This window comes from Myxocyprinus asiaticus, chromosome 14 (genome assembly GCF_019703515.2).
Source record: "Myxocyprinus asiaticus isolate MX2 ecotype Aquarium Trade chromosome 14, UBuf_Myxa_2, whole genome shotgun sequence".
Lineage (NCBI taxonomy): Eukaryota > Metazoa > Chordata > Actinopteri > Cypriniformes > Catostomidae > Myxocyprinus > Myxocyprinus asiaticus.
In genome coordinates this window covers 39,609,521-39,624,934 of record NC_059357.1, presented here as the reverse complement: position 1 = coordinate 39,624,934, position 15,414 = coordinate 39,609,521, and the positions used below count along the sequence as shown (strand labels likewise).

At 37.8% G+C, this 15,414-nt stretch overlaps 3 protein-coding genes across 4 annotated transcripts; 2 read left to right on the top strand and 1 right to left on the bottom strand.

Moving 5' to 3' along the window:
* Nucleotides 1-126: 126 nt before the first annotated feature.
* zgc:103625 (methyltransferase-like 26 B) lies at nucleotides 127-2,828 on the bottom strand. Of its 2 annotated transcripts, XM_051716508.1 has the most exons (6): nucleotides 2,364-2,563; nucleotides 2,069-2,231; nucleotides 800-859; nucleotides 613-680; nucleotides 374-452; nucleotides 127-251 (listed from the first exon to the last, which is right to left on the bottom strand). In XM_051716508.1, the coding sequence occupies exons 1-6, from the start codon at nucleotides 2,561-2,563 to the stop codon at nucleotides 132-134; spliced, it is 690 nt and encodes a 229-aa protein (XP_051572468.1). In that variant the 3' UTR covers nucleotides 127-131. The 2 variants fall into 2 exon arrangements, with proteins under 2 accessions (XP_051572468.1, XP_051572467.1); XM_051716507.1 differs by adding an exon at nucleotides 2,739-2,828 and having other exon boundaries at nucleotides 127-680; nucleotides 2,364-2,544.
* Nucleotides 2,829-5,197: 2,369 nt separating this feature from the next.
* On the top strand, nucleotides 5,198-10,645 carry mrpl12 (mitochondrial ribosomal protein L12). Its single transcript, XM_051716506.1, has 5 exons — nucleotides 5,198-5,431; nucleotides 7,360-7,540; nucleotides 9,763-9,840; nucleotides 9,920-10,057; nucleotides 10,172-10,645. Exons 1-5 carry the CDS (start codon nucleotides 5,373-5,375, stop codon nucleotides 10,286-10,288), a joined length of 573 nt encoding a protein of 190 aa, XP_051572466.1. The 5' UTR covers nucleotides 5,198-5,372; the 3' UTR covers nucleotides 10,289-10,645.
* Nucleotides 10,646-12,682: 2,037 nt separating this feature from the next.
* slc25a10a (solute carrier family 25 member 10a) lies at nucleotides 12,683-14,844 on the top strand. Its single transcript, XM_051717603.1, has 7 exons — nucleotides 12,683-12,716; nucleotides 13,150-13,294; nucleotides 13,477-13,598; nucleotides 13,679-13,727; nucleotides 14,201-14,242; nucleotides 14,348-14,391; nucleotides 14,780-14,844. The coding sequence occupies exons 1-7, from the start codon at nucleotides 12,683-12,685 to the stop codon at nucleotides 14,842-14,844; spliced, it is 501 nt and encodes a 166-aa protein (XP_051573563.1).
* The last annotated feature ends 570 nt before the right edge of the window (nucleotides 14,845-15,414 follow it).

Below are 15,414 nucleotides of genomic sequence, written 5' to 3'. Positions count from 1 at the left end.
TTTCTTGTCTCTGAAAGGATGACGTGCAAAATAAAACGGTGTGAATCTGTTTATTTGTGTGCTTGGCAGAATTGACTGATTTAATAAGAAATGAAACTGTAATGGCTGTAGAAGTGCAAAATGTGATCCTGTCATAAATAACAGGTTTCTTTGGTAACAGATTCTGTCCTGGAAACTGGATCCGTGTTCTCTAAATAGAGTTCCTCGAGTTTTCTGAAGACAAGACATTTGTTACTCTCAGGCATCTCGATCTGTTGAGCAACACATCAAATTGAAGTATGAATAGGCTGTTTTCAGAGGGCGTAAATATAGTTCTCTCCCAATTATGTTTGTGTACATTAAGATTAAAAAAAAAAACTTAATATTTTCTCACCATTCGTTCCATTCTCATTCCATTTCCAAAAGCCAGCTGTCTAAGCACATCAATGTCTGGAAGACCCCACTCTGGATTCCTACGAGAAAATTGGTGTAAACAGGGCAAGAAAGACAGTAGTTGTATGTAATGTACTTGAGAATGAATCTACGTATTGTCTTCAATGGTTAACAAACGCCAATATACTTATCTTGAATCTTGAAATAAAGGAAAATAAATATCTCTGTTGGGAAACCCACATCTCGCGTAAGGTCTGGTCCAGTTCTTCATTGCAGATGGGGGTGATGGTTCCATTGATAGCATATGGCTGAGTGAGAGAATTTATGGCCAGATGGCTCACCATGTTTAGTTCATGGCTATGAATGTATATACTGTTTATCAAAAAACTTGCAAGCAATATGTAGACATCACAGTAACAAAACTCACTCCATAAGTAACTAGGAGGCCGTTCTGTTTCAGTATCTGCCCAGATCCTTTGAACAAACCCTGTGGAGACAAATTTATTTGAGTGCATTTAACTTACACAGACCTCAAATGCCAATGTACATATAAAAGTCAAATAGGTACATCATAATCAAGGAAACTTTCACCCAAAAAATGAAAATTATCTCATAATTTACTCACCCTCATGCCATCCCTGATGTGTGTGTCTTCTACTGAACACAAATGATTTTTAAAAGAATATCAAAGCTCTGTTGGTCCATACAAAGCAAGTGAATGGTGACGAAAACTTTGAAGTTCTGAAAAGCAGACAAAAGAAGCGATCCAATCGGTTTTGAGTGAGAACTGACCAAAATATAACATCTTGACATCAGCAGTCTCCTCGGCGGCCATGATTTCAAGCTCTATTACACTTATATAGTGCTTGACCCATGTGCACTAAAAAGTGTAATCTAGCTTGAACTCTGCCGAGGAGACTGCTAATGTCAAGATTTATAGTGAAAAATTAGTTACATTTTGGTCAGTTCTCAACCAAAACCAATCATATCGCATCTGAAGACGGATTAAACCACTGGAGTCGTATGGATTACTTTTATGATGCCTATATGTGCTTTTTGGAGCTTCAAAGTTTTGGCAACCATTCCCATTGTATGGACCTATAAAGTTGAAATGTATTTCTAAAGATCTTTATTTGTGTTCAGTAGAAGAAAGAAAGTCATTCACATTTGGGATGTCATGAGGGGAAGTAAATTATGAGAGAATTTTCATTTTTGGGTGAAATATTCCTTTAAACAAAAGGATACACTTTAAGGCATCTTTACACCGCTCTTTCCCATATAAGGACTAAGAAAAACCATAAAAGCAGTTGTGTGCTATTGATCTTTTCAATGATGTACTGAAAACAATAAAGGAATTACAATTCTACTGCGCATTTTTATAACCAACAAGTACTTTTTGAGTCTAGCTTGAACAGAACAAACACGATAAATGTAAAAAGTGAAAATAAACAATGGAGTATCATCACCAGATCCTTAAAATAAGACTTGGAGGCAACAACTTTTCTCAAAGGACATCAAACGTTTACCTGATGTGACTTATCCAGGCGTGTAATTGAAAGTCAGTAACTGTAATCTGAACACAGCATACGTGCTTAGAACGAACTACTCCTTGAATACCACTCAGTTCCAAGTTTCTCTAACTTTTAAATCTGTACACAAAGAAGAAATAATGCTAATCTGAATATGTGACCTATACCTCTGCGGTGCTGAAGGTGCTGTATTGAAGCAGGTTGATTGCTATGATGATGACACAGGAGCTTTGTGGGAGTCCTGCCCATTTTTCCCAGGGCTCACTGGCGTCCAGATGCACAGGCTCCAGCACTGTCTTTGCCTTAGTGGCCCCAATGTAAGCTCTGATACTGCAGCAGAGATGTCATAATTAACCCTGATGATTCAATAATTAATGTCTCCTATTTCAAGTAAGATAATTGACTTTTTAAAATAACATGGTAGCTGTGGTTTAAACATGCTAAGGTTCAAACAGTGAGTACCTGTTCCATGATCCCTCCTTGATGTCTGATGGCTGCCATGTCACAAAAGGCATTTCTTGGGCAAAGTGAACCACATGTTGTCCTGTGCCTGACCCTAACTCTAGCGCAAACAGCTCCCGGTGGGACTGATCTTCCAGTATCTCACAAAGTACTGAAAGTAAACTGTTCTGGCTCCGCTCAGCTGCAGGCGAGAGCACCATGATTTGCAACAGAAAGGAATATTTAATGTACATTTGCTTCCTTTTTAAACATATTTGTGTCTGTATCATTTAAAGCCATTACCACTTTAAGAATAACAGAATTGAATTGATTTTTTTAAGTTCTTTTTAATAGAACAGAGTACAGCTATTAATGACACACATTGCTGTTACTTACGCTTTTCAAATCTCATGTGCTGTTAATTTATTCAGTGCAGTATATCCAGGAATGTTCGGTCATTTCTGCTTATTAGCTGGCAGATGAAAGAGGAGATTACCTGGATAAGAAGCTTCTGTGTGCTCCTCCTCTTTACAATCTGGAGAGCTGAAGGCTTCTCAGTGAACAAATCAGTGAACTAAATCAAAATAAAATGAGGAATTAAAAATACCCACCACTATAGAGCGTAACAGTGTGGTTCCAGAAGTAAAAATCCCATTCATTTTCTCCATAGGGGTGTCAGTTTTTAACAGTAACTTCTAAACCTTTAAGGACAGACATACCATGAACTCTGAGGTTGTTAATCGATGGTATATGCTTCTATTGAAGCCAACAGTCTGTGTTATTTCATCATCATTTCGTAAAAATTGCATTAATTAACTGAAGTTCTGGTGAAGAACTACACTACCCATGTTCCTGCAGAGAAGATCCACCAATCAGAGAATTGCGCTGAAGAAAGCGCGCCAAACAAGCTCTGAAGCAATGACGCAATCGAGTCGGTCTCCCTGGACTCTCAAACACTTGTGTATTTGCAAATATCTGAATATTTTGCTATAAAATCAAGGTATATTGTTTCAATATTCACAATCAACAACCTTAAATCAATAGTTTTATATTTTTCCATTGTTTTTATTGCAATTAGGCAATGCTTCATGGGACTGTAGTTCACTTCCTCATTAAAGATGTTAAGTACACAGCCTTGTACCTTTGTCTTTTTGTCTGATTTTCAAATACTGTTTTGCTTTAAATCAAACTTTGTTATGTTGTTATTCACCTCAGAGCTGATTAATTTGGTTCATGACTTAGAACTCTTATAAAGGCTTTTATGAAATCACAATGGAGGAAATGAATGGGAAAAATACTTCCGAAACCAAGACTTCTCTCGGATGTCAATAAAACATTCAGCAGATGTCTTTGAGATGTTATGATTTAGAATGTTTGTAAATCTGATCTTTTTAAGATGTTTAGCAGATGATAATTAGATTGTGATGCTTTTCAGATGAAAAGATCTAAAACAGATATTTCTGAGATGTAGGTGTGCTATCTGGGAAGCTATTCTATTCAGGTGGAGAGTGGGGTAAGATGAGCCTGTGGGTAAGTTGACCCATCCAGTGTATCTAGGCAACTGTACATATTTATTGTCATGTGACTTTGTAAGCGGGAAGTATCCATCATTTATATCTAATAATAATTATAATTAATAATTTTCTTTATTTATCACACATTATACATTTGCACATATACAGTGAAATTCTTCTTTTTCACATATCCCAGCTAGGCTGGGGTCAGAGTGCAGGGTCAGCCATGATACGGCGCCCCTGGAGCAGATAGGGTCAAGGGCCCAACAGTGGCATCTTGGCGGTGCTGGGGCTTGAACCCCCGACCTTCTGATCAGTAACCCAGAGCCTTAACCGCTGAGCTACCACTGCCCCCGCTGAGCTACCACTGCCCCGATCTGGCGGTGAAGAGGAGAACCACATGGGAAAAGAAGTATTATGCAAAAAAAAAAAAAAAAAAAAAAAAGGGGCAAAATGAACTGAACAGTCTGGGCTCTGGGGAAAGTTGAGCCACTGGTTTTTACTGAAACAAATTTGTTCTAATAACTAACTGTTCTGTATATAATGTTTATAATTAAAAAATTTACTTTTTCACTCACGATTTTAGTCCAGCTATAAGTTTGTATCAAAACACATTTTCTCCAATAACTATTCTGTTTCTAACGTTTGAAGTTAAAAGAAGACTTTAGGTATTTACTGTAATGATTGATCCAAATCGTTCCATCACTAACATGCAATAACAATCCTCAGTGTTAAAGGAAACAAAAGTAGGGGATTATAATTAATTAATAGATTATAGATTATAATTTATAGGTAAACAGTTATTTGTGGAATATTATTCAGTGTATTACTGGAAAAATTAAATGGCTCATTTTACCCACTAACCAGGAGCAGCTTACCCCTAACCTGGGGCAAGTTGACCCAATGGATCACATTTTTCCATATGTGTATGGCCATATCATATAAATGACTTTCGGTCACAGACTCATTTTCATAATATCAAGTGATAGCTAGAATGTATTTGACCTCTGCTCTTCCCTACATATAGCCAAAGAAAGCTCTGGACTGTTGTAGGATCTCATTCAGATTTTGTTGTAGAGACTTTTGTGCATTGTGCTTCATTTTTGAGACTTTTATTTTAGAATCCCAATGTAAAGATTTATATTTCATATTTCTTGCTGACTGTTTACTGTGCATAATTTGAACATATAATACATTTATTGTAATACAATTTTGTAAATTTGTCTAATACATTTATTTAATGTCTTTAAGACATTTTAAAAGCTTTTGTGACCGCATAGTTCAGAAAAATTTTAAATAAAGTTTTGTCCCTCGCGCGCAGTGCACTGTGGGTAGGTCAGGAGGACGCCATGTGCTTCCGACACACACACACACACACATACACTCTCTCTCTCTCTCTCTCTCTCTCTCTCTCTCTCTCTCACTCACTCACTGAGAGAGAGCTGAGCTGAGCTGCAGCACCGGAGAGCTGGTCACACGCGTATACTGAAGCGGTTTGTTCTAGACACCGGTTGTCATGTACTGCACGAGATTTTGCGTCCGGAACGCGCTGCGGATAGCGGCGAACACACACCGGTAAGCGCGTGATACCAGCGGACTGTCTGTGTCAAACACAGTTTAGGGAAGAGCGTTCAAGGACGGTGAATATCTAGTGAACGTTACACACAATAGATGTGCCAGTAACGTCAGTGTCAATAAACAAACCCAACGTTCTGTTTCATTAAAATCTAACGTGCACAAATCTCATTTAGCATGGGGTGAGATGATATGAGCATCCTAATGTGTTCTGCATCATGTTTACTCATAACATTTGAAGTTCAGTGTTAGGGAATATGTGTATGGATAGCACAGGTTATATATTGCGTTGTCTCCCAGAGATTTGACCTATTAGAATGTAACCATTAACTTACATGAATGACTGCGTTCCGGTATAGAAGGTCATTTCTTCTACAGTTACTGTTTTATTGTCTAATAAATGGATAATTGACTTTATGCATTACATGGCCGTAGGTGACCCTTACATTACTTGCTATGTCTTGTAGTTTCACGTTAACAAATATCCAATGTCCACCCTGACTACACAAATATGACATTTTAACCCATTCTGTGGGCCCTTTCAGGTATGAGGCAAAACAGTGCAACAAATTTTTTTTTTTTTTTTTTGTTTTTGTTTTTTTTATTGAAGACTTTGATGTTGGTATATTAGAAATTTTCTGTTAAATGACAGACTTGAATTGGCTCATATAGCTTACCTTTTTTTATGTGCTACTTAGTAAATACTTAAAATGTAATAAGTATTTAAGTATCTAATAAAAAATAAATAAAAAAAATTCAGAGAGAAAAATGTGCAGCCTTCAGAAAAATGTAAATAAATAATAATAATAATAATAATAAATTGTTTTTAAAAATTTGGGCTGGTTATTAGGTATGATTATGTGCAAGCTTGGTATTGGTTAAAGTCATCCCTTCATTATTAAAGGGGTCATGAAGTGCTTTTTTAATATAATTTTATTATCTTCCCTGAGGTCCAATGATAATTTTATATAAAAACAAATTTTGCTCCAGAGCAGTCATAATTTAGTAATATATGATCATTTTCCACCCTGTTTTTGGCCCTCTGTCCGAAACGCTTGGTTTTGGCCTAAGTACCTCCTTAAAACTTCAACGTAAACGCCCACTGTTCTGATTGGCTAACATCATGCAGCCCCTCAAATTCAGCAAACTCAATTGGACGAACAGTATAAAACAAAACTGCAGGGTTTACACATACTGTAGGCGCACATCGCCGGAAACACATTGAAGCGGTCAAATATGTCCTATGTTTACACACACTAACAATTAAAAATAGCGCAGATGGGCGAAAGAACGCATCCATGACAGAGGCAGCAGCTGAATGAAAGAGTTGCTTCTCCCTTTCAGAGTTGTAACTTGACACTGCGTCTTTTAAAAGTGGCGAGATGCATGGCAGCGGTCAAAGAGTCTGTGTAGTTCATGTTCATGTACAGAATAATTAAAAATAATCCAGATGGGTCCCCTTTGGTGATATGTTAGGAATAGTTAGCCACGCAAGGCCTGCCATCTTGACTTGAACTGTATGCCAGTGGGCGGGGCCAAGGGTGCGATGATGCATGTTGTGGGATGTGTAAATACAAATGAGCAATGTTTTGTGATGTTACGAACAGACAGGTTTCAAAACGAATGTTTCAGCAGGGTGGCAACTATAGATGCTCTTTATAGACTGCAGAGGAAGTTTTGAATTCTGAAATTTACAGTAAGTTTTTATAGTACAGTTACCTCTTATATGTCTAGATATCAAGGGAAATTTGATTCTCCATTTCATGACCCCTTTAACACTTTTACATCTTATATGCATCATGTCCTCGCAAATTGAAGAAGCCGCACATGCAACAGAGATCTAGCTAAATACACCCTGTGCTGTGATCTACGTGATGTTACTTGCTTTATATTCTCATGATTGCTGTCTGAATGGACACATTTCACAGACACAATCTACTGAAGCCGGCAGTGCGAGCACTCAAGACCAGTCCTGTCAGTCCCGATGCCATCGCCACACCACCTCTTGATGGAGCACCAAAGCAATACTCACCCAAAATCCAGCAGCTCGTCAATGACATCGCCAGTCTCACTCTCATAGAAGTGTCAGACCTCAATGAATTACTTAAGGTACACCAGCACACTGTCAAAACCCCAATGAAATAAGTATAGTGTGTAGGGCTGGGTGATATAGACTAGTTAAAACATATCTCAGTTATCAGAATTTGAAGACACACAATACATGTATCTTTATTTATTTTTTATTAATTTATTTTTGCTCTGAAAGGAGTTCAATCAGAGGAACCATTCATTTGAACTAAACTGCCATTATAAACAATTCGATTCAAAATGTATAAAGTGAGAATTAAAAAACAGTAAAAATCTAGTTAAAAATAATCAATGCATGTTTTTCAGTCAGTGAACACAATATTTAATCATGTTAATTTATATGCACCAATATTACATTGCATAATAATAAACAGAAGTATTTACCTACATATAGTTTTATTCAAACATTTAAAATAATAAAAATGTGGAGACTTTTTAATATTTTTAAATGAAGATATAAATGAATCGCTGAATCACAATGTTGTATCAATTTAACTTACCAACTCTAAAGCCATTTTTGCTACTGAAGTTTAAATAATGAGTCAGAAAGAAAGGGGTAGTAGAGAGAGTCTCAAGTTTAAGTTTAAATTATAAATAATTATCATTACCATAACTTGCTTATCTTTACTAAACGTACCAATACCTTAATAATTTAGATATACAAGAAAAGTTTTACAAATATAAATGCTAATTTATCCTTAGATCAACCATAGACAAATATTTACTAAAAGTTTTTTGTTTGTTTTTGGGAGTAATCTAAAAAAATATTAATAAACACAAGGTGCAAATTTGATTGGTGTGTTTCAGTAATAAGAGATATGTATTTTGAATCATATTTGGCAAGTAATGATTATTTGTTTAGAGCTTCTACAAAATGTTGACATCAAGTTCAAATCACTCAGCTTCTGAGATTTTTGGCCAGGGTTTTGTTGCGGTAATGAGAATATACCTGGACATGCTTAAAAAAAAATTTTCTCCAAAAATGTACAAATTTGTCTTGATTTATAGTGTTTACAGTGATGTTCCAAAAGAAAAGAAATGGAACCATTAGCTTAAAGCAGTGGTTCCCAACACTGTCCCGGGAGGCCCCCCAACACTTTTGTATATCTCCCTTTTCTGACACACCCAGTTCAGGTCTTGGAGTCTCCACTAACGAGTGGATGAGTTGAATCAGGTGTGTTTGATTAGGGAGATATCCAAAATGTTTAGCGTTGGGAACCACTGACTTAAAGGGATAGTTCACCCAAAAATGAAAATTCTCTCATTTACTCACCCTCATGGCATCCCAGATGTGAATGACTTTCTTTCTTCTGCAGAACACAAACAAAGATTTTTTAAAAGAATATTGCAGCTCTATGTCTATTCAATGCAATTGAATGGTGGCCAGAACTTTGAAGCTCCAAAAAGCACATAAAGGCAGCATACAAGTAATCCATATTACTTCAGTGGTTTAATATCTTCAGAAGTGATATGATAGGTTTGAGTGAGCACATAAATATGATAGGTTTGGGTGAGAAACAGATAAATATTTAAGTCTTTTTTTATTATAAATTCTCCTCCTGCCCAGTAGGTAGTGATATGCACAAAGAATGCGAATTGCCAAAAACAAAAGAACTCTTAGAAACGAAGAGTGCTTAGGGGGGCTGTTTGAAAGTGGAGATTTGCAGTAAAAAAGGACTTAAATATTGATGTGTTTCTCACCCAAACCTATCATATTTATGTGCTTTTTGGAGCTTCAAAGCTTTGGACCCTGTTGACTTGCATTGGATGGACCTACATAGCTGAAATATTCTTCTAAATATCTTTGTGTTCAGTAGAAGAAAGAAAGTCATACACATCTGGGATGTCATGAGGGTGAGTAAATGATGAGAGAATTTTCATTTTTGGGTGAACTATCCCTTTAAAAAAAAATCAAGTGTGATTTGTATAAAATCAGTATTTTGTGAGAATTACACCTTTAAAACATCTGTCTTGATGCACACATACAAGTTGTAATACAGGAAGAGATCACAAAATTAGTCTAAAGACATGTTTTTTTTTAGGGAACTTGATAGACAAATAAAAAAGGTAAGAAAATGATTGCAAAATTCACAATTTTACCTAATTTTATATCACCAGCAAAATCAAAACAAATGTATTGTGTATATTCTATATATTGCCCAGCTCTAGTAATGTGCAATCTTATTCATGACCTCATAATGATGCAACTGAAGACACTGATTTAATTTTATTGTCCCCCACAGAAAACTCTAAACATTCAAGATGTGGGAATGATGTCCATGGGGGCAATGACTGCAGCAATAGCTTCCCCTGCTGCTCAGGTACGTCTTATTAGGCATTCAGGTCTTAAACAGTTTGATTGTGAGGATTTTTGCTTTAATGGTCTTACTGCATATTCAGGCTGCAGAGGAGGAGGCGGTACCTGCAAAAAAAGAGAAAACACATTTTACAGTCAAACTGACAGAACTGAAGGCGGCAGATAAAGTGAAATTGATAAAAGAAGTGAAGAATTGCATTCAGGGCCTGAATCTTGTACAGGTAGGATTTGTACCTGAGCTCACAGTCATGTTACTGCACATTGTCTTGTCTAAAAAGGTCTTAATTCATAATGCAATGTGTTCTTTATTATGTTTCCACCCTCCCTAAATACAGGCAAAGAAGCTTGTGGAGTCCCTGCCTCAAGAGATCCGGGCTAATGTTTCTAAAGAGGAGGCAGAAAAACTGAAAGCAGCACTTGAAGCAGCAGGGGGCACTGTAGTGCTGGAGTGAATATCTGCACTGGCCCTTTACTTGTTCAGTTGTTCCCTGTCAGTCCAACAAAGATCAGAGGAATTTAAAGAAAACAAATAATGCCTTTAAAATTACACTTGGTTCGTTGGCTGGGTGGTTGGACTCACAGACTGAACTCTTTAGCAGGCTCTGTGCCTGCAAACACACACCACCCAGTCATCGACTCGTCCATTTGTCTGTCATATACTTTAACCATTTAGCTACATATGTGCTGTTCTGGGCCGAGCAGACAGCGCTGGTCTGTCTCCCTGAAGTTGTCTCTCAGGAAACTGGGGTTGCCCTGACAAAGTGACGTGATTGCCATTGCTTGTGGTTAAATAAATGGGTTATACTGTACTGTGTATCTTATTGCATCATGATAGAGATCAGTTATCAATATAATTTTTAGAAGACAATTTGTGACTACTGCATACTGATTGAAAATAGCTTGTATTTAAGAATGTGAAATGAGTCGTGTTTTTACCAGTGTTTGCTGTTATGTAGAAAACAGCTGAAACACACTTAATACAATTAAGAGTTTGGAGTGGTTTACCTCAAGTGGGTTTGGAACAACACGCTCACCCTCATGTCATCCCAGATGTGTATGAATTTCTTCAGCGGAACACAAAGATTTCTAGAAGAATATCACAGCTCTATAGGTTCATACAATACAAATGAAAGGTGAACAAAACTTTGAAGCTCCAAAAAGTACATAAAAGCAGCATAAAATTAATCCATAAGACTCCAGTGGTTTAATTAAGGTCCTCTGAAGCAATCCAATCGTTTAGGGTGAGAAGAGACCAAAATGTAACTTATTTTTCACAATAAACCTTGACATCAGCAGTCTCCTTGGCGATTATGATTTCAATCTCGATTGCACTTTCTTGCACAATCTTCCATTCTGCGCATGCTTCAAGCACTAGGAAGTGTAATCAAACTTGAAATCATGATCGTGCCTAGAGATTGCAATGACGAGATGTACAGTGAAAAAGGAGTTACATTTTGGTCTGTTCACACTCAAAACCGATTAGATGCCGCTTTGAAGTTTTGGTCCCCATTCACTTGCATTATATCTACAGAGATGAGGTATCCTAAAAATCTTTGTGTTCAGCAGAACCAAAGTAAGTCACGAGGGTAAGTAAATGATGAGAGAATTTTCATTTTTGGGTGAACTATCCCTTTAAAAGGCAATCCCCCTGCATTCTTGTTCTTTAAATAGAAACTCACAAAATTTGACCCTCTACATATACTCAGCAAAAAAAAAAGAAACATCCCTTTTTCAGGACACTGTATTTTAAAGATAATTTTGTCAAAATCCAAATAACTTTACAGATCTTTATTGTAAAGGGTTTAAACAATGTTTTCCATGATTGTTCAATGAACCATAAACAATTAATGAACATGCACCTGTGGAACGGTCATTAAGACACTAACAGCTTACAGACGGTAGGCAATTAAGGTCACAGTTATAAAAACTTAGGACACTAAAGAGACCTTTCTACTGACTCTGAAAAACACCAGGGTCCCTGCTCATCTGTGTAAATGTGCCTTAGGCATGCTGCATGGAGGCATGAGGACTGCAGATGTGGCCAGGGCAATAAATTACAATATCCGTACTGTGAGACGCCTAAGACAGCTCTACAGGGAGACAGGAAGGACAGCTGATTGTCCTCGCAGTGGCAGACCACGTGTAACAACACCTGCACAGGATTGGTACATCTGAATATCACACCTGTGGGACAAGTACAGGATGGCAACAACAAATGCCCGAGTTAAACCAGGAACGCACAATCCCTCCATCAGTGCTCAGACTGTCCGCAATAGGCTGAGAAAGGCTGGACTGAGGGCTGGTAGGCCTGTTGTAAGGCAGGTCCTTACCAGACATTACCGGCAACAATGTCACCTATGGGCACAAACCCACCTTCGCTGGACCAGACAGGACTGGCAAAAAGTGCTCTTCACTGACCAGTGGCGGTTTTGTCTCACCTGGGGTGATTGTCGGACTCGCATTTATCGTCGAAGGAATGAGCGTTACACCGTGGCCTGTACTCTGGAACGGGATCGATTTGGAGGTGGAGGGTCCATCACGGTCTGTGGCAATGTGTCACAGCATCATCGGATGGAGATTGCCTGCAATGACAACAAGCTCAATGCTGTGCGTTACAGGGAAGACATCCTCCTCCGTCATGTGGTACCCTTCCTGCAGGCTCATCCTGACATGACCCTCCAGCATGACAATGCCACCAGCCACACTGCTCGTTCTGTGTGATTTCCTGCAAGACAGGAATGTCAGTGTTCTGCCATGGCCAGCGAAGAGCCCGGATCTCAATCCCATTGAGCACGTCTGGGACCTGTTGGATTGGAGGGTGAGGGCTAGGGTCATTCCCCCCAGAAATGTCTGGGAACTTGCAAGTACCTTGGTGGAAGGGTGGGGTAACATCTCGCAGCAAGAACTGGCAAATCTGGTGCAGTCCATGAGAAGGAGATGCACAGTGTCATTAACTTCATGCTTTGCAATCGCACCCACACTTTCTGTTGGAAAATTATCTCTAGAAAGTTTTAAACAACATGTGTTGGTGAATGGTGAGACACCCGGCGAGCCACTTGATTTTTTAACAAAGAGCCACTTGTGGCTCACGAGCCATAGGTTCCCGACCCTTGCTCTAGGCCTACACTAGAAGACCTGTGCAGTTTTGGGTATTTGGATGAGCTCACAATCCCTTTGCATGGATTTCAGTTCACTTTAATATTAAAGTCTTTAATTAGTTTAGATACAAGTATGCTTAAAAGGGTTAAAAATCGAGGAAAGGAGTTTAGTTGACTAGCAAACTTGCTTTGATTTTAATTCTGGGGTGCTTTAGTCAAGGAAAACTTGAGTACTTCTCTTGTTCATCTGCAAACCCAGCAGGAGGTGAGGATGAGAATTACCAGAATGGCCATGCAGGTGGTGCGCAGTGATGGTGCGTTAGCACTATACAGTGGGCTCATTGCCTCCCTCTGCAGGCAAGTTAGTGTCTGGACCAGAGCTATGCCATTCTACAGAAAACTACATTGTGTCTGTGATCGTGTTTTTGATTTGAGTACGTGTATACTTCTGAACTCATTGTATCCACAATATTCCATCAAGAAAGGTTCAAATGGCACAGATATATTTAACAGTACTGTGGTGCCATGTTGGCTGTTTTCCCGATGACATACTCAATGACCCATTTTCCCATTTATGAAACTGTGAGAGACAAGATATCAAGTCGAAACCAGGGGCCCATGCCCTTCTACCAGAAGATCTTACTGGTTACTTTTGGAGCTGAAAGTGACTCTTGTAATCGTTGCTTCTCAAACATATAATGAACTAAAGAGTTACTCTCCTTGGCATCTTTTCTTTATCTGTAGGTCTTACTGGTGGGTTTGTTGGGACACCAGCAGACATGGTTAATGTCAGGTAAGTGGGATTTATACAATGTATGTTGATCCATCAAACTTGCTTTACGGCAATAAACTTTCAAACTTAAAAAGTGTCATCATAGAGTTAAGGCATAAGGCTTATGATTCAAAACAATTCATTTGTAGTCTTACATACTTAAAAACAGCTACTTATAATAGGGGTTGAATAATTATGACATGGCTGTATTTGTGTGTGTATATATGTATGTGTATGTATATATGTGTGTGTGTGTGTGTATATATATATATATATATATATATATATATATATATATATATATATGTATAATATATTTTAAATAAGAGACATTATTACAACCTCTCTGTCTCAAACTCATACCCGAAAGACATGCGATGGAGGCATTGTGAAACTAATCTTATGATGCTGTCTTTAGGATGCTAATTAAAATCACTGCAATACTGTGAGGTAATGATTGTTTTGTGTATTTATATATTTTTACCCCTTTACAGAATGCAGAATGATGTTAAGTTTCCACCAGCGTTTAGGAGAAAGTGAGTCTGAAAGATTATAAATTATAGACTGTCTACACCAAAACAAAATTCTAATCTATCAAACAATATATAATCTGTCATGACAACATGTTGTATTTCTGGCAGCTATACGCATGCTCTTGATAGATTGTTCCGTGTCTGGAAAGAAGGTACGAATAAGCAAATGTTTTTCTTTTTCTTTCTTTCTTTTTTTCATTTTTTTAAATAACTTCACTCATACGAAAGAAGTAAGATATATATTTTGGACTGAGACTAGGGGAAACTTGATGAATGTACTGTCTGAAAATATATTGTGCTCCGTCATCATATATGGTATGGAGTGAATTGCAGCAAAATTTTGGTGCCTGAAAAGTATGCTTTCCAAAGTCTGCAACTTAAAACTTTAGAACTTCCATTTAGAAGTATGCAATGATTTTAGGACTGTGCTACTTACTCATCCATCAGAAAAGAGAGAACAGACAAGGGCTGGGGTCATTTGAATTATTCATCGAACACTGTTTGTAAGATCCCGCCTCATGACTTGTTGTCTTTTTTCAGTTAGGAAGCTATTCTCTGGAGCTTCGATGGCATTTAGTAGAGGGGCAGATAATATAGCTGCATAACTTTTCTAATTTTGCATATCCAGACTTTTGGCTTTCAGCATTAAGTCTGGTCCACGATGCAGCTTATTCTGGCCAGGAACCACCCACTTCCACAGGAAGAGACTGACTGAAACTCAAAGCGATCAGTCACACTTCTTTTTGTTTTTATGTGCAATTTAGGGGTGGGCTTATCTGAAAAAGTTATTAGAATAACATTAATAGACTGGTATGAAAACATTCTTTTAATTGCACAGTGTCGGTTCACAATCTGTTGTTCAGAAAACATTACAAAATTTGCAGAAATGTGTGTCAACTTTGGAAATAGTGATAAGTAAGTACAATACCAAAATAATAATACAGTTCTGCATGTGGATATTTAGTTTACTTAAACTCTTAATATCTTTCAAAGATTTGATGCCACTAAACTGGCAAACTTAGTTCCTCCTCAGAATGCTCATTGTATCAACCTGTGCACCCCAACTGTCAACAACTGAGTGTAAGCCAGCCAAGTTTGAAATTGATGATTTTAAATGGTGCTTGACCATTTTTTGAGCAGCATACTTCAGACGGTCAGTGGTTGGGCTGTCTGAG

What these genes read in the sequence shown, in the direction of transcription:
- slc25a10a (XM_051717603.1), top strand. Translation starts at nt 12,683, where the DNA reads ATGTCTGGGAACTTGCAAGTACCTTGGTGGAAGG. An exon ending in ATTGCCTCCCTCTGCAGGCA is followed by an intron (nt 13,295 to 13,476) that starts AGTTAGTGTCTG and finishes GGCTGTTTTCCC; the next exon opens with GATGACATACTCAATGACCC. An exon ending in GCAGACATGGTTAATGTCAG is followed by an intron (nt 13,728 to 14,200) that starts GTAAGTGGGATT and finishes ACCCCTTTACAG; the next exon opens with AATGCAGAATGATGTTAAGT.
- mrpl12 (XM_051716506.1), top strand. Translation starts at nt 5,373, where the DNA reads ATGTACTGCACGAGATTTTGCGTCCGGAACGCGCTGCGGATAGCGGCG. An exon ending in ACCTCAATGAATTACTTAAG is followed by an intron (nt 7,541 to 9,762) that starts GTACACCAGCAC and finishes TGTCCCCCACAG; the next exon opens with AAAACTCTAAACATTCAAGA. An exon ending in TAGCTTCCCCTGCTGCTCAG is followed by an intron (nt 9,841 to 9,919) that starts GTACGTCTTATT and finishes CTGCATATTCAG; the next exon opens with GCTGCAGAGGAGGAGGCGGT.
- zgc:103625 (XM_051716508.1), bottom strand. Translation starts at nt 2,563, where the DNA reads ATGGTGCTCTCGCCTGCAGCTGAGCGGAGCCAGAACAGTTTACTTTCA. An exon ending in GCACCTTCAGCACCGCAGAG is followed by an intron (nt 860 to 2,068) that starts GTATAGGTCACA and finishes TTGTCTCCACAG; the next exon opens with GGTTTGTTCAAAGGATCTGG. An exon ending in GCCTCCTAGTTACTTATGGA is followed by an intron (nt 681 to 799) that starts GTGAGTTTTGTT and finishes TCTCTCACTCAG; the next exon opens with CCATATGCTATCAATGGAAC.